The sequence below is a fragment of the Anopheles nili genome, chromosome X (genome assembly GCF_943737925.1).
Source record: "Anopheles nili chromosome X, idAnoNiliSN_F5_01, whole genome shotgun sequence".
In the NCBI taxonomy this organism is placed as follows: Eukaryota; Metazoa; Arthropoda; class Insecta; order Diptera; family Culicidae; genus Anopheles; species Anopheles nili.
In genome coordinates this window covers 6,096,308-6,124,300 of record NC_071293.1, presented here as the reverse complement: position 1 = coordinate 6,124,300, position 27,993 = coordinate 6,096,308, and the positions used below count along the sequence as shown (strand labels likewise).

Sequence of the window (27,993 nt, the reverse complement as noted above, 5' to 3'; positions counted from 1 at the left end):
ACCCAGTCTCCTTGTTGTGACTACCATAGCGCCCATCCGGTGCAAGCCGAATCGTGTAGTTGAAGCCCAGTATCTTCGAGATCTCATGAATCAGATCAATCGCATACCCTTCAAACTGTGAGTTCCCGGTCAACTTCTCAGCCGAGTCCTTCCGCATGCAGTACGGCGAGCTCAGAATCGTCGTCACGATCAGCGTCTTGTTCTGCAGTATCTCCACGATCTCCTTCTGCTGTTCACCGTACGTGCGCGTGAAGTTGACACCAGAGGTCGAGTTCCAGGTGCCACTCTTGCGCAGACCCTGCGGTCCCAGCTCAACGATGTCGAGCACGAAGTCACTCCGGAAGCCCTGGTGGTCGAACTTGATGACATCGGTTAGGCCGCGCATCTCCACCTGCAACAAGGAACATCGACGGTGTAGTTGCTCTGCTGACGTCGCCCGTTTTGTGGTTGGGTACGTACGATTTTCATATAATTGATGAGACTGTATCCGTGCGGCCACGTGTCCTGGGTGTCGCAGGATAGTGGATGGATGTCAATCTGCTGGCTGGTGTCCAGATCGTGCAGTGCCTTCGCAAACAGATGCACCGCGTCGTACATCAGGGCTGTTTCCGCCTGTTCACGGTTCCGGAACACAGTGCGTGAATGGCAGAAAGAAAGAGAGGGAGAGATTTTGTGAAACAGGAGCAAGAACAGGATAGGATAAGCAAATAAAATAGACGAGTGAGCGAGAAATAATTAAACCCAGCCAACCTTGTCGTCCTGTAGGGAGGAAAACTCGCGTTAGAGCCCATCGTAGGGACTCCTCACGTTCTATCTCTCTCTTACTCACACGCTAAAATAATCCCTCTTCCCAGCGTTCCAGCCTGGGGATGGAAATTAACATTCATAGGGACGGCCGTCGCATCAGACCCATCAACCGGAAACGGGCCGTTGCGGAGAGAGTGTGGGGTCGCGAGGGGAAAGGACCACGTAGGAGGTGAAATGTAAACGAAGCAATTATTGGCATTTCATTAGCCTGAAACGATGGCGAACCTGTCTGCCGGGAAGTCGGTGAAAATTTGCTGCCATTAGAGGTTTGACCGGGTGGGGCTTTTGTGAAATGTCGGCAAGATACGTGAGCCTCCGTTTCTGTCTCCCTTTTCACTCGTGCTCTCCCTTTCTCGTGTGGCAGGGCGAGTTTTTGCTGGTTGGTTTGGTTGTCGATCAGGACTGCGATTCGATAATTTATGCACCAACTCTCGGGCAAGGGCGCGTATCGTATCGCGGACTCTTTCGCTTGTTGAGTTTTGCGAGCGGCTTGTTGCGAGTGGACGAGCTCAATCAAATGTGCTTCAGATGGGATTGGAAAAAGCAATAAGCAAAAAAATCGCTCGCACCATGTGTCCGAACACCGAGCAATATTTGACCTCTAGATCAGGCTACCTTAACCCTCGCATTCCATAAAAGCCACCTTTAAATGGATGACAAGAGTTTTCCATTTCGAACATTATTTGTTTAAAACGGTTTCCAGCAAACAGCGTGCTTTTAGGCATTTTTTTTGGGGAAACAAGCGAACGCGTGTAAGGCATGTAAAGCATGTAATCGATTGCCAGAATCCCACGCCGGTCGAGCTATCGCAATTTGAATATGCTCATTAGGGAGTACTAATCGAGACCGGTGCTCCAAAGCGATCCATTACGACCGAGCCGGGCTATCGGATATTCAGATTAATTCGTTAATGTGTGCCGAATAGACGGCATTCCATTAGGGTCGATACATATTTCAAGCACACCTAAGTTGTGACGCTTGTCATTCCATAAGTAATTGGGGCGTTGATAAGTGGAAATTCCACTGTAACGAAGTTAACATTCGGCGACCTGTTAAGGTTTGGTATTGTTTTAATCACCAAACGAGCTCCGTGAAAATCGCATCAATAGGGGAGTTCGAAGACGCGCTATCGATTAAATGCCAAATAGGTAAGCGATGCCACTGACAGCGGCAAAGTTTGGCGAATACTTTGTCTCACCGTGACCTTTTTATATTCTTTCGCATGAGGCGCAAAAGCGACTGCTTTGCTGTAGTTTGGTCCCGCCGTTCCGACTGTAGCGAATTGTAACTCATTTAATTTCGGTCCGTTGTTTAATTTCGTCTACTACTCCACGCTTGCAGGTGAATGACACACCCGGAGCGATTTGACACTTCTGCCTGGGCGCTCGCCTAATCGCCCGGGTGTCGTGTCAAACGCGACGGTAACGCTCCCGATCGGTTGACAGCAGTCCACGTCCCGAGTGCTGAGGGCGGCAAAAACTCATCCGTCCGATTTTTGCACACATACACAATCGCTGTATCTAAAATGGCGTGTCGCAGCCTTATCACACGCCCGTCCGAATGGATTTCGATTTAGCGTCAAGCTGATTCATTGATATTTACATTAAATGCGCCGTTGATTGACAGTTCTCGAGGGAGGCGAGTGAGCGTTCCGGGTCGGTTGAGAATTCAACCCTCCGGGCCGCCATTGTGGACAGTCCCGAAATGTAATAAACAAACCATGGAGTGTAGAGAAAAAAAATAACACTCCCACCTCCATCAGCGGTGGTCAACGCGTCTGGACAACCGGAAGGAATATTAACCGGAAATGACGACGACGGCAAACTGCCGGCATCCGGCATCCACGTGCTGGACGGTTTTATTTTCAGCCTCCCAGCGTTGTTTGAATTTTTATTGCCTTCCCTTCGCCCGGGCGAGCGAAATTGAAATAATGTCACCCGACTGACGGCTGCCATCATCCCGGTTCGCCAAGAAGCCGCCCAAGAACGGTTGGGCAAATAATCTCCGTCCGGCTAGCCCTGGTGACGGACGGACGAGTTTGACGTGGCTGTTGGCCTCAAAACCTACCTTGATCACGGTCACGTTCTCCTGTTTCGGTGACGTTCACCCACCAGAAGCCGGGCCCAGCAGTCCATCCAGTGTGGTGAAACGCGTGCAAGGACGAAAATAGACGAATAGTACACTTTTTGCTCTCACCAAGGTTTTGGGGGGGGGTTTTTTTTTGGCTTGCGAGAACCTCGCCCGTTGGAGGTACTGGCATTGATTTATGAACTACGTCTAACCGAGTACGTACCGCCGTTTTGAAGTCGACCTTCTTGCCAAGCCGAGCCTCACCGAGGGTCCAGTTGTGGATGGCTTGTGCCACCTCCGGGTTCTCGGGGTCGACCAGCCGGAACGCGGTGATGTTGGTGCCACCGTACTTGAACTCGTCCAGATTGATGGTGTGCAGGTCCTGCCGTGGGTTCAGTTGTGAGTTAGAGCCGGGAGTAGCGGAGTTTTTTTTTCTCGTACTTACCAGCGACGTGATGAGGTAGCTGTGGTAGTCACTCATCATGCCGATCTGCTGCGCCTGCTTCAGGACCTCGTAGATGCGCTCGGTCGAGCAGTCCAGCACGATGTGGGATTCGGCGGAATTTTTGATCTGCTTCAGCAGTGGCCTAAAAGTGCGGGCGAAAGATGAACGGTGGCGAACACCGGTAAGTGGAGGATTTGATTGCCTGCTGGGGTTAGGTTTTTGGGGAATCAAAAGCGATAGCACGGGTCGATCGAAAACGAGTTAATGACCGTCTGTGGGTACATGTCTCTCGCAATTCTGAGAAAAAAAAAGCCACTTCATAGCGCCCTCTAGCGGACTCTCGGTGGAGTTATGAAGATGGAAACGAAGAAGCGAGCAATGGCGAACACGTCCCGGACGCGACGCCACGTTGAACCGGTACGTGCCGCCATGCGGTGGTCCCAAAATGGCGGCCGGACGTCTAAGTGCACCGGGGATGGGCTCTCGGGGAACTATTTGCACAACCGGAACCGGGCCAAGCGGCCGTCGTCCGGAGGTTCGGTGGAACTTTTTAATTAAACAACGCAAACCAGCAAACTAAGAGCGCACTATTTGCTTGCGCTGGATCGCTTACACCGCTGCCGGGTGCACAAGGTCCTGTTCAGCAGGGAAAAGCTCGCTGTGGTTGGGGATGAAGATTAGATTTGAAGTGGTTCAGTTTTCCCATCGCACATTTTGGGTGCCCATTTTTTGGAGGTGCCTGACGCAAAGGAAACGATGCAACATGTATCCATGGGGATGATACTGATTGACCATCACTTCAAGCGTTTCCGGTTCATGCTCCAACGGAAGAAACATGTTAAAGTTCTTCGAGTATCTAACCTATTGCTCGAAGAAATAGGAAAGTTTGTTAGATGATGTTCTTAACATCTCATGCAAGAAGAGCAGATTTCCACGGCACATGATTCTTGAGAGAACGAACAGGGCTCAAATCTGTTTGAACTATTTCCTAAGAATTCTTTAAGCAACTTTTGAAAAAGAACCTCAAATTGAGCAGCTCGTATGATTGATTCCTCTCACGCTTACGATCAATCATCAAAAAAAAATCTTTTAACCATAATTCTCCATGTTTTAATCACATTTGTTACTCATAAACGGAGCTTAACGTTTCGTAAAAACAAACTAATAAATAAAATTTAATGCCAAATTTACAAGGAACTGGAATGTCGGAATGCTGGGGATCTGCGGATGTAACCGTTTCCCCCAGAATCAGCTCGCCGTATCTCGCGCAGAGACCATAAAATCGTACAGCCAAAATGAGCCAACAAGTTCGCCGGAAAATTACGATCCGCCGCAGAACCGGCCATTTTCCGTGGTACACCCAAAACCCCGACTGGCCTGGTGAAAGTGCACTTGCAACGGTGCAATTGAGCGAACGTTGAGCTCTGCCCTCGGTGCTGCGCAGTGAGTGTGAAATGCGCACCCATTTTCCTCGTCGGTTCGGGGCTTCCCGGGAGCACGAAATGTAACAATGTCATAATGGTAAGCACCGTCATCATCGATGCAATTCATCGTGGCCCCGTGGACGAGTGCGATTTTCCAATTCTCGTTCGGTGGTTGCGCGCCCGGTGCTGGGGAAAGTAACGAGGGTAGGTGCCGTAATTGCCACATTGCGCGTGGAAAAGGGTGGCCGCTCGAGGTTCCGGGCGAAAGGGCCATCAGATAAAGCGCCGCCGGTGGCAGTGACTTCAGCAGGAAAGAGCCACGGTTTGACGCAAATTAAACCTCTTTCTACCCGGTCGTTCGGGACGGCTAATGCCACGTTCTGCCTGATGAACCATTAGCAGCAGCCATGAGGGGAGATGAGGTTAATTTTCTAGCTGGTGAAAACTGGAGGAGAAAATCGAGCAAAGCGATCGAGATCCGCGGAACAGGGGCGTTATTATCGAACGGGTAGTTTAAATTATCTGCCGAATGGAAAAACGGGCGGACAATTCGACGGTTCACCCATGAAAAGGATGGTCTATCGGGATGGTTTCCCGGGAAATTTGGACAAAAGATAAGGCCACCCTTTATGTCGGGTTTTGAACCCAACGACTGTCCAGCGTTGGTTGCAACATGCCAACCATATGAGAACCTTTGACAATTACAGCTCATAACGTTGGAACATTCCCTTCCAATCATTTGTTCGTTTCTCGATTGTGAATATTGGAAGCTCTACTCGCGTCAATATCTCGACATTTTATGAAGAATCGAACTCATCCTTGTGTACAGACGTTCATGTCACGGCGAGTTAATATTTACACGCAGTTGACAGGTGATAAAAAGCCTTTGACATTTTTTTTTATTACAGTTCCGAATCCAAAAAAAGCTTTGTTTGAAATGCGTTTTTATGAGAAATCTTCCGATCATCCTTAGACTGAAATGAACTGAATTCAAACAGCAATTAAACCAGCTAAGCTTCAAATTAATTCCAGCTAACTTCGTTGCAGTATACTTGACATGATAAAAAGCGACCTGCAACTAAAATTCATGGCATTGACAACTATCCTACCATTTGTACCCATACGAGGAATGGGAAAAGGATCTCGCAATGAGTGTAAAAGTGGTGGTGAACCCACACACCATCTCTGCGTTTGATTTATGTCCTCGCTTGCCATTGACGCGCTGCGGGATGTGGAGCTTTAAGCAAAAATTGCACCACATGGAAGCTTGTACATTGAAAATCATACCACACGATAGGCCGAGGCAAAACAGGAAACCTTTTTCTCCATTTTTCAGCTCCTATCCACCATGTAGTGAAGTGATAAAAAAAAAGTGAAAGGACAATAACGCGTGACAGAAATAAAGCAACAAAACATAAACGAAGGTACGATTCGGCGAGCAATGCAGCCACCAAATGTGGCGCCATTTTTTATTGCCGTTGCTGGGCCTTTACGGTTACAGGAAGTGCGCTCCCTTCCCCACGGGAGCTGCGGCCAACCTCAACTTGACCCCCCGGCAAGGGAAACGATCCCGGTGGGGCAAAACAAAATGTGCAAAATGACAAACAAACGTGCGCAGCGAAAGCAAAACAAAAAAATCCGAATGGAGCAGAAGAAATTTTGACAAATATCTAGCAGCAGTTCGGTGGGTTTAAGGAAGACAAGGATGTGGCGAACGGTGGACATATGTTGGCGCTTCCTGTAAGGCTGGGGTTTTTTTTGTTACCACTGTCGAGCGGGGGGTTGAAATTTCAGCGGTTGACAAGGGCGGAAATACAACCGAAGGACAGAAATGGGCAAACGAACCGCAAACGACGCGAAAACATGGCCGATCGGCGAAGGACATCCATTATCCTGCCTACCCGTGGGGAGAGGAAGCAAAAGGGAGGCATTTATGGGTTCGCGAAAGGTAAGTTTAAAAAGGCAACGAATGAAACAAAAAAAAAAATCCGAACAAAATCATCCCATTTCCACGGCATCACGGGAGCGTTTTTTTTCTCCACCACCGGTGGGGGTGGTTGTGGGAGACCGGGTGGATCGTGTGGTTTGTTTGATGCAGTAAATTTCATCCCCCCCATTTCGCGTTTGTCCCCTCAGTCCCAACCCCCCACCACACCGGGGTCGACTAATTGCGGAGCGGGGTTGGTGAAAAAGCGGAAGCTCGGAAAGGCCCGTTCGTTGGTGTAAGAATTATGACCTTTTTCACGGCCCAATACGCGCGCGGTCCCACGTGTATCAGCGTGGAAATTTGCATTTTCCCCCCTTTCCAGCACACCAACGGCCCGCTTTCCCTGCGCGAGCTCCTGCAGCAGCGCGTGCGGAGGGTTGGTTTCCCGCGTGACCGAATAATGAGTGCGTGTATGGTTTTAGGGGGCGAAGAGAGGAAGGATGGAAGGACGAGGAGGGTGGGTGGTTGCAGATGTAACATCATCCGCAGCCAACCCCTGGGCCGAAGTGCAAACTTTTCGGTCGACCGCGCGCCAGAGCGTATGCTCGTCATCGTCATCATCGGCACACACGCTCACCCCCCCCCCCCTCCCCAACCACTCCCTTGGGGAGTTACCAACCCACCCTCTCACCCCCCCCCCCCTCTAGCATAAGGTTGAGGAAGGGGGGCATCCGTGCGGGAAGTGAAACAAATTTCAATTTGAAAATTCATATAAATTTCAGCACCACCAGCCCGCGATGTCCGCACCATTTTCCACCTGCTCCAGGGGGGGGGGGGGGCACGGAAAGAGTGGAAGGCACGCTGAAGGGGCCAGATAATGAAGTACGATGCGCACATGTCCCATCAACACACACACACACACACACACGCAAGCATGGACTGTCTCCCAGCGCGGTATCTCATCACAAATTCATCACACAGAGCAGGCTGACGCGGGAGGCGATTTGTGAAACGCAACTGAATGAAACAAAAAAAAAGAAAAAGAAGGACAACGAATGTAAAAAAAAAACAAACTGCTCCCAAACACACGCATTTATGACGGCGGGGACCCTTAAAACTTTTCCGACCCACCCCTATGGGCCACCCCGTCGCGTAATGATGGAGTGAAGGACGTAATACACACACGCGCACAGTGTGTGCCAAAACGTTCGCAAATGGGCTGAATGTGCGAAGGGGAGTGTGAGTTGAAAGTGGAGCAAAAAAAAAAAAAAAGAAAAGAAATCACACACAACAGGAGCAGTTTGCGGGGAGCTACCGTGAGTTGCGTACAGTTTGTGCCAAAAAACTGCATTAATTTCATCACGCCATCATTGTGCACGGTACGCTTATAAGCGTACAGAATTTCAGCTCATTCACATTCTATGCTGTAGATATATCCTATACATCATCTAACCACCCGTACTTGGGTAGAAATAAACTCATTAAAACCAAACTCACGACCGATGTTCATTACGTCGGTAAAAAAAAGAATTAAAACTCAACCTCCAACACAGCGCAGCGTGGTGCGCCGCCATTTTGTTCCCGATAATTAAATACACCATTCCCGGGGGGAAAATTGATTGATTGTTAGCAACCGCCCACCAATCGCAGGGGGTAGACTGGTAAAATTAACAACTTTTGCAACTACTCCACAGTGTGTCCCAGTACCTCCAAAATACATCTAATGGCAGCTGCATTGTGGAGGTATTATCAGCTCTTGAACCTGCCCCAACCTGGTGCTCGAAATGCACCCCACGGGAGCGAACCGTTAGCGAGCCTGATCGCTCTGTTCGCGTGGGGCATCCCGAAGGATTTGGAGTTCATCTGCCGTACGCGCTGGAGGGGTTCTCCCGTAGGGATTCGAGACCAAAGTCCCGATGGGTTGGTACATGATCCGGTGATGGTGTCACCCTGGTTGACATGGGCTGGTGGCACCGTCGACGCCACCACAGACCCGCTGGAGGTACATTTTAATGAGATCCCACAGCTGGGCGTTACCCCGCGGGTACCATTATTTGGACGATGATAAATGCACGTTGACGTGGAGCTGTCGCGCGATATTAAATTGCTGCGGAAGCCCCCAACACGTTACAACGCGTACGCAACCGGTTACCGGTGAATGGGCTAAAGTACGCCGAGGTGCTGACGACTGATGAAGTTTCCACGCCTAAAGTTCACCCATTCCACGGTGGATTCCTCTCGGCGCGTGGAGTCGTGGAAGGCTCGTTTCGGGCAACACGCTTTTCACCGATGGTGACGGCAACGGACGCCACCTGGCGCCAAACAATTCCCCAATAAAATGCAATTAAGTGTGGTGTTTTGCGTGTGTGATGCGCGGGTTTCTGCCCGGTAGGTTGGGTGTCGATGGCGATTGAGGACCGGATGTGCCTTCTGGTGGTGAATTACGCCATTCAGAAGGGATTCGTACAGGTTTACGAGCCTTCAAGCCATGGAAGAACGTTCACTTGAGCCCTCAAATGGGGTTTTGGAGCTTGGTTTAGTGTGAAGCGAATATTGAAAGATTTCCCAACACCATGGCTTGAGAAGCAGCGGGAAAGAAAAAAAAACTTTTCACACCCCACCTGGCAGAGGGCTTCAAGAAGGGTAAGTTTTAAATAATTTATAAATTAAATTTATTCGAGTGGCATTAATTTAATGCACCATTTTGCCCACCACCCCATGAACCACGGTAACCAGAAGTTACGGATGTCGTCTGGTTGCGTTACTTACCGGTAGTCACCGGAGTCGCTCAGCTGCCGTACCGTGATCGGGTAGTCCGAGAGTCCGTGAGCCTTGAGCAGCTCCTGCATCCGCACCAGGCCCTCATTGGTCTCGTAGATGATGGTGAACGACTTCCAGCCCCAGGCAGCTACCAGGTCGACGTAAGCCTGCGAACGAGAACGGTCCAAAGTTTGTGCAGACATTCTGGGGTTTTACTTCTGCACGCCGTGGTTTGTCGAGGGATGACGGGTGGTTTCGGTGGGTCGCGAGTTACGTGATTGAACGGCTGCGAAGGTTCTCACTTGATGTCGCGGTTTGGTGTGGGAATTATGGTACGGGAACTAACACGCAACCAGCCGAGACACCTGAGGTTGAATCGCAACCAAACTTCGACGTTTTGAGGATGCAATGGATGAAGTCATCCATTCCATAACTCAATACCCACTTGTTGTCTTGGCACATCAACAGGCTTTAGTGAAGCCGCCGAGAAAGCCGTTGATGGTCACACGAAGTTCGGATTGTCCTGTTTCTGTATGTCATACCGCTAAACGATTTCTGGTAAATCTCACGCTAGAAGAAGCCCTCCGTACGTCACTTCAAGCCAGCGGTGCTCCAAAACCGAACACCAAAGCACACAAGTGTTCGCTCACTTGCTCTACTTGAGGGGTAATTGTTGCCACGAGTGGGTCCTTAGCGGAGTAGCCGCAATCGGGACCCTTTTTTGTCCGCACCAAGGAGCCTCTTACCGGTCGTGACCGTGATGGTTTCTGCTCGTCGCCAGTCGGAAGCGATTGAAACCACAGCGTGACGTAATGCACCCGTCTCGCAACATCCGGTTTCTGGTCGAAAAGGGAAGGAGATGAAGCCTGCACCATCCGTCCCACTTGGATGCGTTAACAAGTCACAACTTTTGCGCAACGAAAAATGATGCAATCGCCCGCGAGAGGGCTCTCATGCATGCATACTAATTACGTTGCCGTTGGGTGTTCCGCCACCAGCACGCCTGCACTCGCTTCATTACAATTTAATTAGTCCGGTTATTTAAACAATCATCCGTTTTCGCTGTAAAATAGCGAAGTAATGAGTTTTTCACATTTCCCACGAGCTGGGTTTCATCCGTGAGCGGGTGTGATTGAACCCCTGGCGGAACCGTTGTACTGACAGTTCCTTCACCGGGATGGGGAGTGCAAAAAAAAAACAGATAAAAAGCGAACAAAAAGAAGGAATGCTCAATTTCTGCAACGAGCTGGTTAATTGATAGCGCGTATGTATCAAGGGCCAGTAACAAATGCTGCTTTCTACCCTCAAGGGATGCGGGAGCTGGCTCGCATGTGGATGGAACGGTGCTTAATTAGTAGAAGTAGTTCCCGTGTAATCCTCTCCAACGGTTCGTTGGAACTATGTAACTTTCTCATTCAGTGCCATTCTTCTGGGCATGATTGGACGGTTTCCATTGCTGCGAGGGAATTTTCAATCTCACAAATGTTACTTTCAAAGGAATGGCAATTAGGCTTTTTTTCTGATAACGATTATGCGTTGTGATTGCGATCAGAGTGAAACCATGTTGAGTGTGAAGATAAAAACTAGTTGGCATGCAAAACCAGCTCGATTGTGCTGGAAGTAGTTGGCCTAATTGGTTTTAATCTCAAGGTTTATGGTCTCAAGGTTTATCTAAATTAATGTTAAAGTAATGGAATCTAGGCAATAAACGGCTGAAGTGCGTCATTAAGAAGGTATTTAATGTTGTAACCAATGGAAAATATTCCAGCTAAAGCTTTCGTGCTACACATACTGTTCGAACTATACCAGGCTGACTAATCAATCTAGATTGCGAATGATCGTTTTGATCGAAAAGGAACCATTGGGAGCGAATATTTGTGAACAACCACAAGCACTACAGTTTCCTGCACTACGCACAACAAACCGTATCCGACGAGAAGGATCAATGTAGGGAACGTTGTAGAACTCTCAAAAAAAACAACCGCACCATAAAACATGCCAGCATGGAACGCCCGTGCAGGCATTCGAACTGCCTGCTGCTAAACCTGGGTCATCCATCCCAACAAGGTTCCGGGTCTCGATCGCATGGAGGACATTCTCCAAAGTCCTTGAACGGTGTCCGAACCAGCTGCGTGGTATTACGCAGCCTGGCTCGGGGAAATTAAATATAAATTTTATGCGACCGGCTCCACGGCCCTCGGCATCTCGGTCGATTTCCTCCGGTTGAGCTTTTCCCCACTCTCCCTCTCTCTCTCTCACACACCCTCGTGTTCCCTCACGAAGGCTGATGCAAAACAATGGCCCACCGTTCCGCCCATAAATTCCCATTCCTTGAGGTCCTTTTTTTTCCTCTCTCTCTCTCTCCATCTATCGACGGCCGGCTTTCTCGCCATATCGGGCTATATTTCGTGCCCTTACAACGGAAGCTAATTCTGGATGCTTCCGGATGCTGCCAAACCGTATACTGGTACCGTATCGGGCCGCACATGTCGAAGGATGCACTCCTGGACGTATCCTTGCGCGGTTGCTCTCGCTTTGCAGCGGGCTAAATCTCGGTCTTCGATGGGTTTGGTCTCGAAAGTAATTTGGAATGCATCGCCTCACACACGCACACACACACACACATGCACACATACACAAACATGGTGCCGTCTGCTGTGGCGTATCCGTTAGCATAGAGCGCTACGTAATTGGATTTATTGTTTTCAGCTGGATTGAGGGGGTTTCCCTTTTTTTTGCATTCTTTTCACGACTGTGTGTGTAGTGCTTTTCCCGAATTTTCCTGCACGCTCGAAGATTCGGTCGATGCCGCCCAGCTCCTTCCCGAAGCGGTCGATACCGATCGATGCTTCTTAGCGGTGTTCGAGACGTGGAATGTGGCCGACGTGTTGGAGTATAAATTCACCTCTTGCCAGCTGGGAAGAGGCCGTGGCAGGTGTAAGTACATCCATCACGGGGCCGCTTTGGGAGTGGTGGAAGCCGGAGATCGCTCACGAGCGTGACGGATTGGAATGTGTGGCTTGCAGGTGGTGAAGGCGACTAACCAACGCCGTCAGGTGTGCTTGTGCTTTTTAGTATGAGCGCTTGCTTACCTTCGAAAGAGTGCTTGGATGTGGGTAGAGGTTCACGAGGCAGCTTTCACGCCGCAACCGGTAGTCCCAGCGAGTTTCCAAATGTGGAATCTGGAAGAACAGGAAAAGTGAAAGAAAGATAAATAAAATAATGATCGCTGGCTGATATCTGCCCAAAAGGTTGTGCGGTTTATTTCCTAAACTGTGAATCGAATACCTTATACAGTTATTTTAATATTTATATCAGAAAAATAGATACTGAGAGTGATTTAAGTCATTAAAGTGGTGAATTGTAGTGCATATTTTACACAATGAAAATAAAATTCTATTCCCTGAATTCCTGTTTTTAAATCATCCTTGAAATAATAAAATTCATTTCACTGATTTTTCCCTCATCCGGAGGTACAAGCGTGTGCAAGAAGTTCTTGTGGCATCAATGATGTCTAAATTAATAAATTGTATGTTTAATGCGTTAATGAATATAACTTTTATTGCACCAACTCCTCAGCCTCGTCATTCTCGATGCGACTCGTAACGCAAGTCTATCAGCACGCCTTTAGAAGTGACATCATGTTTCGGGCTCCCATTTCACGTCCGGCACGTCCGGAAAAGCGCACCCTTGCGGCGAGATGGTCGTGAAAAATTCATACCAACCCGTATCCCGCGCGGATGCAGTTCCGTGCGCGTGGAAATTCTTTCCGTGTTTATCTCTTTTTACTACCCAACAAGCGTTACTGCAACCGGGTTCGAGCGAGGTGTCGAAATTAAGTTGAAATAAAACCCCCAACCGACACCAACTGGCGTTGGTGGCGCGTATTTTTATCGCTCCCGGTGCGCCGCGAGCACGAGTTAATCCTTTTGGGTAGGCAGGGTGTAGAAATCGGGCACGAGTGAAACGCTTTTTCCGGGAGTTTCCGCTCGTGGCGATAAATCCACTCCATAAACAAGTCAAACGGTTCGCTCGCACGCTCGTGGCAGGGGTGAGTGAAAAATAAATGACCCCGCTTGCCATTGTCGGGGCCAGTTTTATCGCCCACTTTTCGTGCTTCACGTTTTCCCGGTGCACGGCCGGAAAAGCTGGCCCCATTGGTATTGGCTTCGTGTCGAGTGGAGTCGTCGTTTGCTGAAACGGCATCTTCAAGCGATGGCCACGGGTGCATCTTGGGAGGAATTTTCTTTTGCTGGCAAGGGAAATCATCCATATCCATCGACTGGAATCTTTCACTGATCCGATTTTCACCAACTTGTCTTAATGATGGAGGCGCCTGGTGTTTTTCGTGATGTCACTTCAAAATTCTCGTATTTTCTACTGCAGGATCTGCAAGTCACCCAATATTTGTAAATCGATCTTAATGCACCAATATGGCGTTCTTTAACACCAGCATCAATCTCCATCGTGTGTCTTAAGCACTTCTACTGATTTTCATTCGCGTTTATGTAAAAGCTTGATAGAAAATAAATATATGTTTGAAATTAAAATAAGCATAGATTGCTTCTGCATGCCATCCTAAATCACTAGACTAATTTTAATTTATTTTAGTAGGAAAATCATCCATATCCATCGGCTGCAATCCTTCATTGGTCCGTTTCTCACACGCCTCACTGGTTGCTCACGGTTTGTTCTGATTTCACTTCAAAATACTCGTTTTATCTACTGATTGGTCTACAAGTCAAGTTTTAGGTGACTTTTAAATTGATCAAAAAGTAAATTGATCAAAATGTGTTGACATGGCTTTCGTTTTTTTTGCACTAATCTTCATCGTGTGCTTCAAGCAACTTTACTGATTTTCATTGCGTAAAAGCATGACAGAAAATAAGTCGATGTCAAAAACTATAGTAGTTAGTAAATTCTTTGGAATGCACTTATAAATGGTTCAATATTATTGGTATTTTCAACCATTTGATTTAACTATTAGAACGCTAAGCTTGTAACATGAATTATTTTCCCAAACATTTATTTTCCAGAGCTTCAAGTGAATAAAAACTATATCAGCTTTTGAAAAAAAGCTGAACATTTTACTCCCCAGTTATTTTTTGTTGAAACTTTAGATTGCAGTACTTACTTCAGATGGAAAATGCATGTTCAAAAGTCAATGCTTTTAAACTCTCAAACCTGCACCGGGCAGTCAATTAACGCTTTTGCATCCCACTGCCAAAACCATTACACTCTTTCCACTCTAATCATAAAAAAGTGAGCCATTTTGGCTTGAATATTTTTCAAAACTGAGCTTTTGTTTGTTTAAATTTCGAGAACAGCAAACACAAAAAACCACGATTTCACTCTACCGTTACAGCTCAGCTTCTTCATCACCGGTAGAGGTAATCGTTAATTTCCATTAGCCGAAGTACGAGCAATGGAAAACGAGCGTTCCAACCGGGGCTAAATTACTCGCCACACGGGAAACCCCGAGCCGGGCATGTTCCGATTGGAAATGTTCATTACGCTTGCTCCCCGGTGCGGTTGGTTTATTTGTTTGCTGGGGCTTTATTTTGCCCAGCACTGTTGGCTTCCCGCCATTTTCCCTCACGATCGTGAGGCGCTTGGGCTGAAGTTTTCACCGTGAAAGTTCGAAGAACTTGAGAGGCAAAAACACGTAGCCAAACACACTCGCACACTCACCCACAAATACGAGAAGCGTTCAGCACAGAAGCGTTGCGGTAGTTAGTGGTTAGGGGTTGTAAAATTTCCGAAAAAGCACACCCTCTTCTAAGCCGGCGAAGGAAAATGGAACGCGGACAAACATGGGAGCACAAAACCAAAACAAAAAAGCTCCACCACTGCGGTAAGGAGGCTGAGGAAAGAACGTGAGAGAGAGAAATTCCAAAAAACAAAAATTATCGAGAAAAACACACCCTCATCCGGGACGGGGGTGGAAATCAACCGCGAAAACTTCGCGCGTACTTTCGAACGTCCTGGCGCTTGTTTAGCAAAAAGCTTGCACGAGCGGTAGGGTGGTGGTGAGGAGCTATATTGGGGAGGTATTTTTCCCCCGCCCGGGAAAATCATAGAACGCGCACGGGAAATTTAAGCAGGGCAATAAAGAGGCTCCCCAAACGCCAACAATGGCGCCCAAATCATGACCCCCGCGGAATGGGAAAATAAAACATTTTTATCAAAACAACCGAAAATGTGTGTGACAGAGAAAGAGAAGAAAGAAAGCGGGAAAAAAAAATCACATGCGATGAGGAACCGTTGGTGGGGAAAAGCATGTGTGGGAGGCGCTTTTCGGGTGGAATGTTAACATTTTCGCACGTTCGGCAAACAAAACGTGCAGCCGGAGCCGGTTCGCAGGCGCCACTCAAAGTTAATGGGCGCAAATATGCCGCGGACAAATTTGTTACGTCCCACTCAGCCCTTCTCCACTCTCCTCTCATGAGTGGGAGTGGTAGAGATCAGGACACACCGCGAGCCAATCGCTGCAAGGACGAATCAGGCACAACGGGCCAAGATGTACAAGCTTTAGTGCGTTACGGTTTGACGGCACCACAAACGGGTTTGGGGTCTCGTGTAGCGCTGCTTGTCAACAAACAACCTCTCGTCTACCCTCAACGGTGATTCTGGCTTCCTTTTTCCACCTACATGTGCCCGGAAAATGCGTGCCATCCGCGTGTGGTCGCGATTAACATCGATAACAGGCATTCCCAAAGCCAAACGTGGAAAAGCGACCGATTTTTACCTTCGTTTTCACACGGTAAGATAAAATGGAAAAGAAAGAATGAGTGACAGATAGAGAGAGAGAGTGAGAGAGAGAGAGAGAGAGAGAGAAGGAGAGAGAGAGGGAAGCAAAAAACAAAATACCACCTTCCATGGCGCAATTTTAATCAACATATATCCTTCTCCAGCTCAAAACGACGCACGGTTCTCGTGCTTCTCGAGTTAGTTTGCCTTCAAAAGACCGTCAATGGTAGGATTTCCACCCAACAATTTTCTACTCAACATGCACCCGGAAGGAGGCAACAGGCGCTCTGCCATAAACACTAACGCTAAGTGTCGTAACGGGTACAGCGTTCATTAACTTGCTCCCAGAGCGTTCCGCTTTCGAGCTGGTGCCGACATCATCACCTTCATCGTCGGCGTCGGCAAGATGGCGGCGGCCGTGTCATGTATGCATCGCAATTAATGGTGCGAACGGTAGCGGCGATTGGACGTCGAGACACATGCCGTTAGACTGCTGTGAGGTCTGCCATTAAATGGGCGATTAAATACTAGACGCTACGCTGAGTTGCATCAGGTCGCCGTTCTCTGAAGCAAGAGGTATAAACACGTTAGCCATGGTAGCTGGAATGGTTGGGAGAGTTTTTCGAACACATTTATGCGTATTTATGCACAATTTGATAAACAGTTTTATTTTTATGGTTGCAAACTATTTAGCTCTGATGAGACACACATATTGCTCATAGCTACAGTGTGCAACAAACCATTCGCATCCATTGGCTCACGCTATGCTGGATGTGCCGTGCATTTGAATCTCTTCCAATCTTTCACAACCCATCGCTGTTTTCCATTTCGATTGAGCGAAATTCAGACTTAATGGACGGTCCCATTCCAGGGCAGGTTCAGGGAATGCAAATTCCAGCTCAACAACACCATCAAGCTGTACCGGTACACAAGTAATGGAACGAAGCAGCTTATCATATTTATTTTCAATTTGAATTAAACGGCGCACCTCGTTCTCGGGACGGAACCACTCGAGGACCTGTCGAGGCGTACTTCTTCAAACCGGACCAACATTTTCCCGCCGAACGTAGGGCGAAGCATGCACTTCACATTGCAGAGTGCACGTTGGATTGGACGGCGTTGTGTTTCGATTTGAATAATAAAAGCGACCCATCATCCTCCCAAACGGCGCACTCGGGCAGCTGAGGAAAAACAGGGCAGCTCGTAAAAAACGCCACCCTCCGTGATGGGGATTTTACTGCTTATTGGGGTGGCAGGGTTCGAATCTCCCTTTTGAGAGAAGAGCTAGTGCAGCTGCACCGACGTGGCATTATTAATTTGATTACTACATCCGCGAGCTTGCCAAGTCATCCGCGAGATGGCGCTTCAACCGGACGCTATGACATTTTGTCACCCCATTTTCAGTGCACCACGCGGGTCATCTCATAGGGCTAGCCAACCGGACAGGAAGCTGCAAGGGAAAGCGAATCCGACTGGGCATTTTCCACTGAGTTTTCCGAGAAAATCCGGGCTCCATACTTTCATAGCCCAATAAACTGACACTCGGACGAACATTTTACTTACTGGGATCGCAAAGGTGAGTTTAGGAGGTACACCACCTGAAGACCGGAAACAACAGATGGAAATGGGAACAGGATTTTCTCCCCCTCCCCCCGCACCTTTCACTCCTCCTCTTCATCTCCTCTGCGTGAACCGATTTGCCTCCACCGTAATGCAGCGGAAGCGCCACGGCAAAACAGCAAATCTCGCACGCCATCCTCGCGCATGGGGGAGGCGGCGGGGGCTTCAGCGAGAGAAAGAGAGAAAGAAAAAACTGGTAGGCGCAAAACATATCCCCTTCTATGCTCCTCCACCACTACCCTTCCCCAGCAGTGGGATGGCCGTGACACCTTCCGAGCGCAATAAACTCTGCACCAAGCGAGGGGTTTGCTGATTTGCGTTGTTGGTCTCGGCGAAACCGTCCAAACCGGGATGAAAACGAGCCTTTTCCCCTCCCCAAATGTCCTCCTCACCCTCCCTCCTCTGTCGGACGCGAGTGCGAGTGGATAATGAAAATGGTTTCCGGTAAATAAGCCACCGAAACCCGACCTCGGAACGTCAGTACCGCCGGGTGCCGGGATGGAAAAACGGGCGGTAGCCCAACTATCCGGCCCTGATTGGAGCGACCGGCGCTAGCTAGGTGCGGGGGTTTTGGTGCAAGCGCTAGGGGATGGTACTGTTTGTATCATTAGCTACGAGCCGAAAAACCCGCCTCCGTCCGTTCGGCCCGGGCGGCCGATTAATTCTGCTCGTCTCGTTCTGCTTGTGTTCGGTTTGCCCCAAAAACACCAGATGTTGCCACCGTGCGTACCGGGCGTGTGTCCTTGCCGTGGTACCGCCCCTTTTCCCGCTGCCCCCTTGCCCCCCTTGCCCTTCGAAGGATCCGTAATCCAAATAGAGGAGCAGAGTGAAACGAAAACTAACATTCCGCGTCACGACGCCAGTTGGTGCGATGGTGGACGGCATGTTGGAGAGGGTTGGTGAGCAAACAAGCGACCAGCAACAACAAAAAAAAGAGAAAAGAAAAGGAAAACACATCCCGAATCCTTGGACAACATCTGGTTAAGTAGATCGAAGCCCGAACGCAAGCCACCCGGATTGTTCCGGAAGCGGGCATGACGATGGCATGAGGAGCAAAAGAAATCGCCCAATGCTTGGGAGGGAAGAGTGGTAGAGAGGGGATGGGTTGGATGGCAGAGGGAGAGGGCGGGAAGATTCTCCACCGCTTGCAGTTCGTATCTTAATTTCTCTTCAATTTATCTTTATTAAAAGCTATTCCTGGTAAAGCTTTTCCACCCTCCGTTATTGAGAACCGTATGATGAGGTGGAAGAAGGATGGAGGGAAAATTGGCGTGGGCGGGGAAAAGGGTGGGAGGCTATCTTTCGGAGCATAACTGGCTGTATGGTTGCACCTGGTGTGCTCGAACATCGCTGCCACAGCACACCCCAGGCGAAAGCCAATAAACGAAAAGCCAATGGTGGATAGTTTTCCGCGCGAGTGAAAATGTGGAAAACCTCCCATCCCCCCCCCCCCGCTCGAGAGGGAGAGGGTAGTGGGGTTTGGGTTTTATGAGCGATTATGGTTTTCTCGAGCGTGCTTTGGGCTCACGACCATTGGCTTCCAGCGGTATCGTTGATCACCTACCCACAAGAAGAACCTTCGAGTGAGCCACAAACGATGATGATTGTTCAGGACGAAAAGGAGTGAGTGAGAGGAAGCACTGGTGGTTAGAGCGAGCTCAAGTGAGAAGGAAGCACGGGATATGAAGAGGTGAGTAATAAAAAGATGGACAGGGCGATTTAATGAACATACTCATTTTTTGAAGAAATCGATCCTTCCACCGATACGCCATGTTCGCTTTCCTTTTTCCACCCTTATAGTTCTCCATCTTCCACACACACACACATACATGCGGTCATGCGATAAATGGTGCGTCTTACTTGGAGCTCAAACACGTTCGAGCTTTTCCACCCAAGCGGGAGGGAACGGCAAGTGCCAGCATTTGTCGGTATTTTGTTCGAAAATGATGGAAAAGCCCCCGAGCGACAGTTTTCCCTCCTGCTCGTTTACCTTGCCGGCTCTTTTTGACCTCCTGCTTTTTCTTTTGCTGCCTGCCGGACCGGAAACGCCCGCTCACGTCACCAGCGGGCGGTGAGTAGTGCGGCCTCCCGCCGTGCACAGTTGTCACCAGGCTGCAGGGGAGTTTTGCTCGGAAAATGGCAAGCCCCTGGCGCGCTTTCCCGGCACCGCGCATGGTGGACTCGCAACCCTAATTGATACTAATTGGCGCTTCGTCCCGTGAGCCAGGTTTGCTGCTGAAGATGCTAGGCGATCTCTCCGTAACACCGTAATCCTCGCTTTTTCCACCCGTTGGAGTGGTTTTCCCTGGGACGTTTTCATTTTCTCGGGGTGCCATCGATAAAGCACGGTGAAATTTACCGCGCCGTTTAGCAGATTAATGTGCGGCTCGGTTTTACAATTACAGCGTCTGGGTGACCGCGTTGATGTGGCAAGGGTATTACACGGTTGAGAAAAAACGTGGAGGTAGGAAAAGAGCTGGAAAACTCAACACTTCACTGAAGTTCAAACTTGTATTGAGTATCAATTTTTTTTTTGCTATCAGTCTATAGGTTTTATCTGGGTTTTTATTGGTTTCATTAAATGTAAAGTGAAGAGCTAAACTGCTAAAGTTTTATTATGTACTATGAGTCTCGTTATTATGTTAAAATATGAGTCTCGTGAGAGTCAGCTTTAAAAAGTATGTAATGAGTCGTTCGAGCGATACACAATAAAATAAATCATCTAGCATGAAAAAGCCACAAAAATCAGTATCTCGATGATAAATAAAATGTAAATAACTTTTACTCTTGATGTGAGATTTACAGTGTTCTTCTTTTACTCACTTTGAGCTTGCATCCTTCCACAATCATTAGCGAGTTCACGCTTAAGGACACGGAACCAGCTGGCAAATCAATACCCATTTTAAAATGGCTACATTATTCATTTCTGCACCTTCTCCATTTCGAGCTGAGGGGAGCTTTTTCGATCATCCTTAGAGAAAACATCTCCCTACCCCTTCTTCTCCTTCAATCCTTCCTATGGGGAAATTATCATGGCCCCCGGAGGCCAGTGCCTTTGATCCCGCGACAGTCCGCGCGCTTCTGCATCCATTTTCCACACCGGCAAGGAGCAGCGAAAATGCGCCCATAAATTGTCCACCCCAGTGGTCCACCACCCGGGGAGTTTTTCCGGCCGGGAAATGGCAGGTGAACCCCCTTACCGGTGCTGGGTTGGGTTTTCATAATCATAAACCAAGCACCGGGCACCGGTTGCCGTCTCTCGAACGGAACAGCTTCTCCGGGCACCTGAAAAGTGGCGGTGGAAATGTGCCCTATTTCTCACGCCCGACGCCCAACGGAAGAATGCGGTTTGTTTTGTGGGTCCGGTTACATTGTTGGGTGGTTGCCGCGAACGCTGCCACGCGAAAAACGCACCCCGTTCCCCTAAAGCGGGTGGCACAGAACACGCGCTGCTAATGAAAAGTGTGCGCTATCAGCTCGACGACGGTGGCGGTCGGTCGGTGTGTAAGCCGTTAAATGCGTTCATTTGTAATGAAGATAAAGGACCAGATTAGCCCTCCCCATTCGGTAGGTTGTTCTTACAAATAGAGCGAGAGAAAGAGAGAGAGAGAGAGAGAGCAGGACAGCGCAACATACAGCTCTCAAAACGGGTTCCGGAAAAACAACGTTGTGCCCCTTTTTCGGTGCGAAGGAGCGCCTTTTTTTCGGCGGCTTTTATGACCAAACATTACAGGGATTTACCTTTTTTTTCCCTCCCTTTACTTGTCTACCTTCACGTGCGGTTAAGAAATGCAGATTGGAGGCACCTCGCGGAAGACGCGCACGTGTCCTTGCATCGCCACTTCCACGGAAACGCGCTTTCCGCCCGTCGAACAAACGAACGACAATGGAAACCATTACGTCGGAAGTAATGAACCTCTCGCGGTGAGTGGGCCTGGACCATGGCAAAGCGATGGCAAAACTTTTGATTGGCAGCTCTTGCCGGCAGCAGCTCGCTCCACGCGTGAACGCAAAGGAAATGGGGCCCTGGGCTTTTCCCGGCTCGCTGCCGCATTGCGCAGCCGGGCGTGCGAAAAACCCACCGTATCGTCAACGTCGCCCCTAATTATCGCCACGCTGGGACCCGGATCAGCCCGGAAACGCCTTGGGCTGGACGGTGGCCGAGGCGCACAGTCCTCGAGATGTCCTGAAATAGGACACCGGCAGCCGATCGACGTTTACGGTTATTAGCTCGGGGGGAAAACCGGAACTGGAGAAATAATTTTCCTCTCGATTTGCCATTAGCGATTGCGATTTGTGTGCTTCCAGCGCTTTCTGGGGGCTTCCCTGGAGGTTGTTGGGTGCTTGGTTTGGTTTCAACGCATCTCAAGGGTGCGACCGGTAGATGGCGCAATAGTGCGCTTGTTTGGTTTGATCCATAAGTTGAAAGGAAACGATCGCTAAAAATTAACGCGCAAATTTTGGGAACCATTTCAACACCCAATGTTTGTTCCAATCAGGCGCACCCTGTGTGTCGGTGCCATTTCCAACACCGCAGCGGCTGTTGCGCACGGCTCGAGTGACGTCTTCCGACGGAAAGTGACAGCTGGTGGGATGCTGGCTGACAGATGGGGCAGGGTTTCGGGGCGCGTCGCAACGCACAAACATCAAAAGCATAGCACATTGGGCTGTGTGTTCTACGCCGCGTATTTCGGGGGTACGGATGAGAAAGAGAGAAAAAGAGAGAGAGAGAGAGAGAGAGAAGAAGAAAAAAAAGCAACGACAAACGAACCATGCCGGCACCGTGGGTCGCGCGATCAACCGGCTGGAATGGCTTCCAAATGCTCGCCCGGGCAGAAAACTAACCGAAACCAATCGAGCGAGCAACCCAGAGCCTTGCCCGGGCAGCGCAGAGGGCAACCGTGTCAGGCTCATGGTGGTGTGATATTATGCCGTGTTTTATTCGCTTCTGGTTCATAATTTTCCGACCCAGCCCCGTGAACCGGGCGAAAATTTTCGCTCGATTCCACCCTCGGCAGCGAGCGTTATGATGAACTGCTGATGGTTGAACGGTGGTCCGGTTCGTAAATTATTTTCCCCCAAAATTCATTCTGCGTTTCGTTTTTTTTTTATTCTTTCTCTATAATAAATAAATTCACACACCGATGCAACGGTTAGCAAAGTAAAGAAATCATAACGTGTCAAATACAACCAGCTCAGCGTGAAGAAGCGTGAAGTGTTTGATCCTTTGAACTGGATCATGCGATTTAAATGGATTACTAGAAATACGTTTTCAAAGACCTCCGTGAGAGGGTGATCTAATTTCATTCCTCCCAAGTAGCTCATTAAACCGGACACTAACTCGTGCGGAGTTAAACGGGGTCCGTAAACATCGAGCTTTTGACAACTTCTGACAACCTAATCGGACAAGTAAAGTAAAGGTCCAAGGAAGAGTTTTGAAAAGAAAGGGCAACAATTTGTGCATTTTGTACGCTTTTCTGTGCGTTTCAGTTTACTTTTAGTATCCTTTGCGAAAGGTTTATAAGCGGTTTTGACACGCTTCCTGTCATGAACTGAGACAACATTAGAGTTGTTTTTCTTCCACGTTTGCGATGCATTTTTCTTTAGAATTCCGCTTTTTTCCGCTGAACCGGGCTTATTTTGTCCTCGCGATCCCTTCCGCTAATAGCACTCGCCAGCGAATGACTGCTTTCACTACCTCGTGCTTGATTGTTGTAAAATTTTCCGATACGCCCCCGTCAGTCGGGTTTTCATCCCATCATTTCCATCCCAGCGCAACAGCTCAATGGTGGAAAACCATCGAACCCGGGAAAACGGATGAGACCATTTGTCCGCTCGTAATCGGTGGCCGGGCAATCAAAGGACGATTCCGAACATCGACGACGACTTGGCGTGGGCGAGCGGATGGTCGGAAAAATCGAAGGGTGCGAAAATCGCCACCGGCGCTCTTTGATCTAAGTAGAGAAAAAAAAATGTCCTGAGGATTCTTTCACCGACACTGGCGATGTTGTTGGGCGATGTTTCATCCGGTGGAATGGGCAAAACGAACACGGACCGAAAATGCTGGGAGGTAATAATTTTTCGTGACAAGACCCCACCCGCCGCAACCATCGAATGGAACATGGAAACGCGCGTGAGTGGAAAAGGATGCTTTCTTTCCGTTGCCTTTTCCGTGTCACGGAAAACTTGAAGCCGTTTCCATTGCTGCTGTCCGGTAACGAACGGTGATGGTTCGTAAATTATTAACACCAACGAGCGCTTTCAATGATGGTAGGTTGTGTTTATCAAGGTGAGTTGAAACGTGATTCAAACCCAAACATTCCAGCTCCCGAGAGTTAGTTCAACTTCAGTTCAGCTCTTCGGACTGCCCAAACAAACATTACATTTCAGAACATCCTCTGACTGCGCGTTCCCACTCGTTGCTGGCTGGCGTGCGTGCAATTTACTAATGAGTAGTTGTTTAATTTTTATCACAACCTCATTTGCATGCAGCCATCGAAACCGCCGAGCCGGCTCGTGCGCATAAATATTAATTTAGCGCCGATTAAAATTTCATCAATCGCGACAACCATTCAATTAGGCGACAAGCGATACCGGAGGGAAACCAATTTATGCGCATTCGAATGCATTTGTGTTCGAACTTCGAACCCAACCTTTGATACAGTGGCCCATGTCACGCATGGGCGAATGTTGTGGCCTGGGGACGCCTTAGCCAGGGCTCGGTTTCGTTTCCGGGCACGTGGCACCACAACCTAGAATGCCTCGGAACGTGATCAAGGTGCGTGCAGGCGAATTGGAGTAGTGTGGTTACGACCTGTGTGTCTGTTAATATAAATTAGAGCATCCGGGCGCTTCTGAGGGTGGAATGTTTCCAAGCTGAACGCAGGAAGGACAGTAGTTGGCTTGCAGCGTCGGCGATAAGAGCAGCAAATTAAATCAAATTTAACTGATACAAGTAAATATCCGGCAACTAAACATCCGGACCAGGTGGATTGTTCTCTGATTGCTTCTGTCAATTATTTGATATTGGCATAAATTGCAATCAGTCTTAATCAAAGTCTGTCAATTATGTGTAGGTTGTTGATTGACTTGGGCATATAACTAAGAAGTTTCTAAGGATTCAAAAATGCAGTTTTTATATGGAAGAATTTATGTTCTGTCTCAACACATTTCTCGTCATTTTGTGGATGTTTGATTATAGCAAAGTTAGTGTGCAGTATCCCAGCACTTCTCTTTCAACAGCTTAATTCAAATAACCCAAACAAACTTCCATTTCCGTCTTAAAGGAGTGTATTGATACGAAGCGTTTCGCTTGAAATAGCCTGAAGAAAGACATTGTCTTGATGATTTGATGAGATATTGACACTCCCAGCCGGACTATCAGCAGTAGTTTCTAACGCCGCAAACGTTTGCTTTGAACGCAGCAAATGGTATTCTTGATAATGGAAACAGTAATCAACTGTGTTCCTTTGTTCCTGTGGTGTACTGAGGATGTGGTGTACTGAAGAACGCTGCAATATGGCCGTTGCCAAGTCAATACTTGTCGTTGTGCTTTTTGCAATTTATAAGCCCTTTTCTTTGAACCTGTCACTCGCATCCGGTCTTACAAAAGCTAATCGATGTGGCTAACCGCACATCAGGTAAAGGAACAATGCTTCATACTGATTTCCTCAAACAATGTCCAACTTCCATCCTCCACCTGTCACCTGTCTTTTCCTGATTTCATCCCTTTTTATTGACGACATCAATGTTACGCTGCGAAGTGTGTAAGTATTTTTTCCAGCTCAGGAATTTGAATGACTTATTTTAAATTGATGCATCTCTACACGGGACAAGAAATTGACATTTAGCTTTATCTTCTCAGAACTTTCATATTTACTGCCCATAAATCACAAGAAGATAGCAACTGAACATAAATGGTCAACTCAAACTTCCATCATCATTTATCAGAAACCAATATCCTTGGGTCAAATGAGCGTTTCTTGGAATTGCTTCATAAATAGGCACTCGACGTATATCTACTGCTAACTCAGTATTACAAATTCATTCCCGCCGTAACAAGCAACGCAATCAAGCTCGCTTTCCTCCTACTTTTGGACGAATATTCACAAACTTTTTTAATAAAACTATGCACAAACGGTTTTGTGATCGTCGATTAGGGATTTTTAATTTATTCAAGACATCGCGAGCTTCCGGAGCGACCTCTGCGACATTATTTGCAACAGTGACAAGTCTTACGGGCTGGGTTTCATGTGCAGCGCTATTTACGACCGTTTGTTTTACGACTTCCGTCACATTTTACGGACACACCAGCCGGAAGATGCCATTTTTAAATAGCGCCGTGCTCATCGAGCCACGAGGAAAAAGTTTTCCACCAGTGGCCCGTCGGCTACGGTTCAGAGCGTCCATCAAAAGTTGAATCGATCATAAAACAAGTTTGATCCGCTGTTTACTGCGACACGGGATCATAGATTTGACCCGATTGGAACCATCGATTTTGGAGCGATGAGACCGAAAACAAGCTGTTTTATGATTAGTGTGTCCATCCTTTGCTGCTCGAAGCACGTCTTTTAATAACATTATGGGTTTTGAGGGCTCGGGAAGATGAGAACTCATATTAAAGGGATGGATAATAAAGCTGCTTGTTTGAAAAATGATTCCAAAATGTTGTTCATAGAAAAACAGCGTCTTTGCAAGAAAACAAAAATATTAGAAATTTTCATAAATTGCACCCGCTAATTTTATCCGAATAAGACAATCATGCTGCAGTACCTTCCAGGATAGTTTGAATTACGAAACCGGCTGCCTAATCGATTCGAAACCACAATAAACACCTCTTCAGAGTAAAATTATGTCCCTTCCTGGAACACTCGCATGTTATAGAAAAGCCTAGCATATGTTTTAACCGCCACTCATGGTTTGATAAAGTTACTGGTACTGACTCGCTAGCGTTCCTCTACGGAAAAAACCACAAACACAAGCGAAACTACAGCCCATCTCGCGGACCATCAGGTTGGAATCGAGCGTAGCGTCAATTAAAACGTTCTCATCCTTCCACCAGGTGTTAGAAGCCAGGTGGGCTCTGTGAACGCGTGGAGGACTTGAGTAAAAATCATGCAACGATCGGTTCTCGGACCGGCGGTTCCTGGAAGACCCACGATGGCGAGGGTATTAAATTACTTTTCCAGGGAAACCTTCCGTATCGCTTTTAACATCGCTTCGTGGGGAATTTTATCATACCACCTGGTACTTAATAGTACGCCATCACAGTATTAAATACCTTTATTAAATCGCTGAGATATTTTCATATTTATTCATCACTCCCGATAAAAAGTGCAGAATAATAATCTTTGCTAGGTAAAGTTCTCAATTTAGAAATTTTGACTCACAAAATTGCAGTTTATTTAAAACATATTTTCGTTTTGACATATTATCATTTTACTGTAGTATATTGTTCTAAACTAAACGTCAAATGTGTACTCAAAGAATTATGCTAGATGCTTACATAAATAGGTAAATGCTTATGAGTTTCACTTCAATAACCAGCTGTTAGACTTTGTGGACTTTTCATAGCTCTACAACGTATCAAAATGCAGTTCTCATCGATGACTTTTCATCTAGATTTTCCTCATAACGATTCCCATCCGCACCGATGTGAAAACTGCTCGTTTCCATCGATGCTAGCGTAGCTACACATTCTTCCTTCTGATATACTTCCCCGAAACGCTTCCTAGCCTCAAATCGTCCACCATTCGCATCGTGAAAACTTCCCGGAGCTCGTGGAAAACTCGCCAGTTTGCGTGAGGCGGTGAAAAACCAACAATCGACTTTTCCGAGCATCCAAAATCGCCGCTTTCATGATGGATCGAAAAACAAGCAGCACCCTAAGCATCACCGAACTGCGCTAGTTTTGTCTTTCCGCATTTCCCCAACCACCGCTCCCCATTGTTTTCCCTTTCCTGTGACCCTTGACTCTTTCCTACCCTTAACCCTTTCTCGCTCGTCTAATCGGAAACGTTCTCGACAGCCATCTTCCATCACGTAATGGCAACCATTCACGACGCGAGTGGGCTTCTTTTTCCCATGTTCTGGCTTCTTTCTCGTCCCTCTCGTACCCCCGGCTTCCTCTCATCGACCAACATCCGACCAATAAACGTGAAATAACACATAAAAAGCTGCAAAATAAAATC

At 48.0% G+C, this 27,993-nt stretch overlaps 1 protein-coding gene across 1 annotated transcript in view; it reads right to left on the bottom strand.

The window, feature by feature from the left end:
• LOC128728546 (uncharacterized) overlaps positions 1-27,993 on the bottom strand; it is a 73,385-nt gene that overhangs the window by 30,795 nt on the left and 14,597 nt on the right. Inside the window, exons 2-7 of the mRNA XM_053822174.1 lie at positions 12,526-12,615; positions 9,443-9,600; positions 3,323-3,464; positions 3,083-3,259; positions 460-612; positions 3-391 (exon numbers count right to left, since the gene is read on the bottom strand). Coding sequence (XP_053678149.1) covers positions 3-391; positions 460-612; positions 3,083-3,259; positions 3,323-3,464; positions 9,443-9,600; positions 12,526-12,615 — 1,109 coding nt within the window. The remainder of the gene's footprint in view (positions 1-2; positions 392-459; positions 613-3,082; positions 3,260-3,322; positions 3,465-9,442; positions 9,601-12,525; positions 12,616-27,993) is intronic.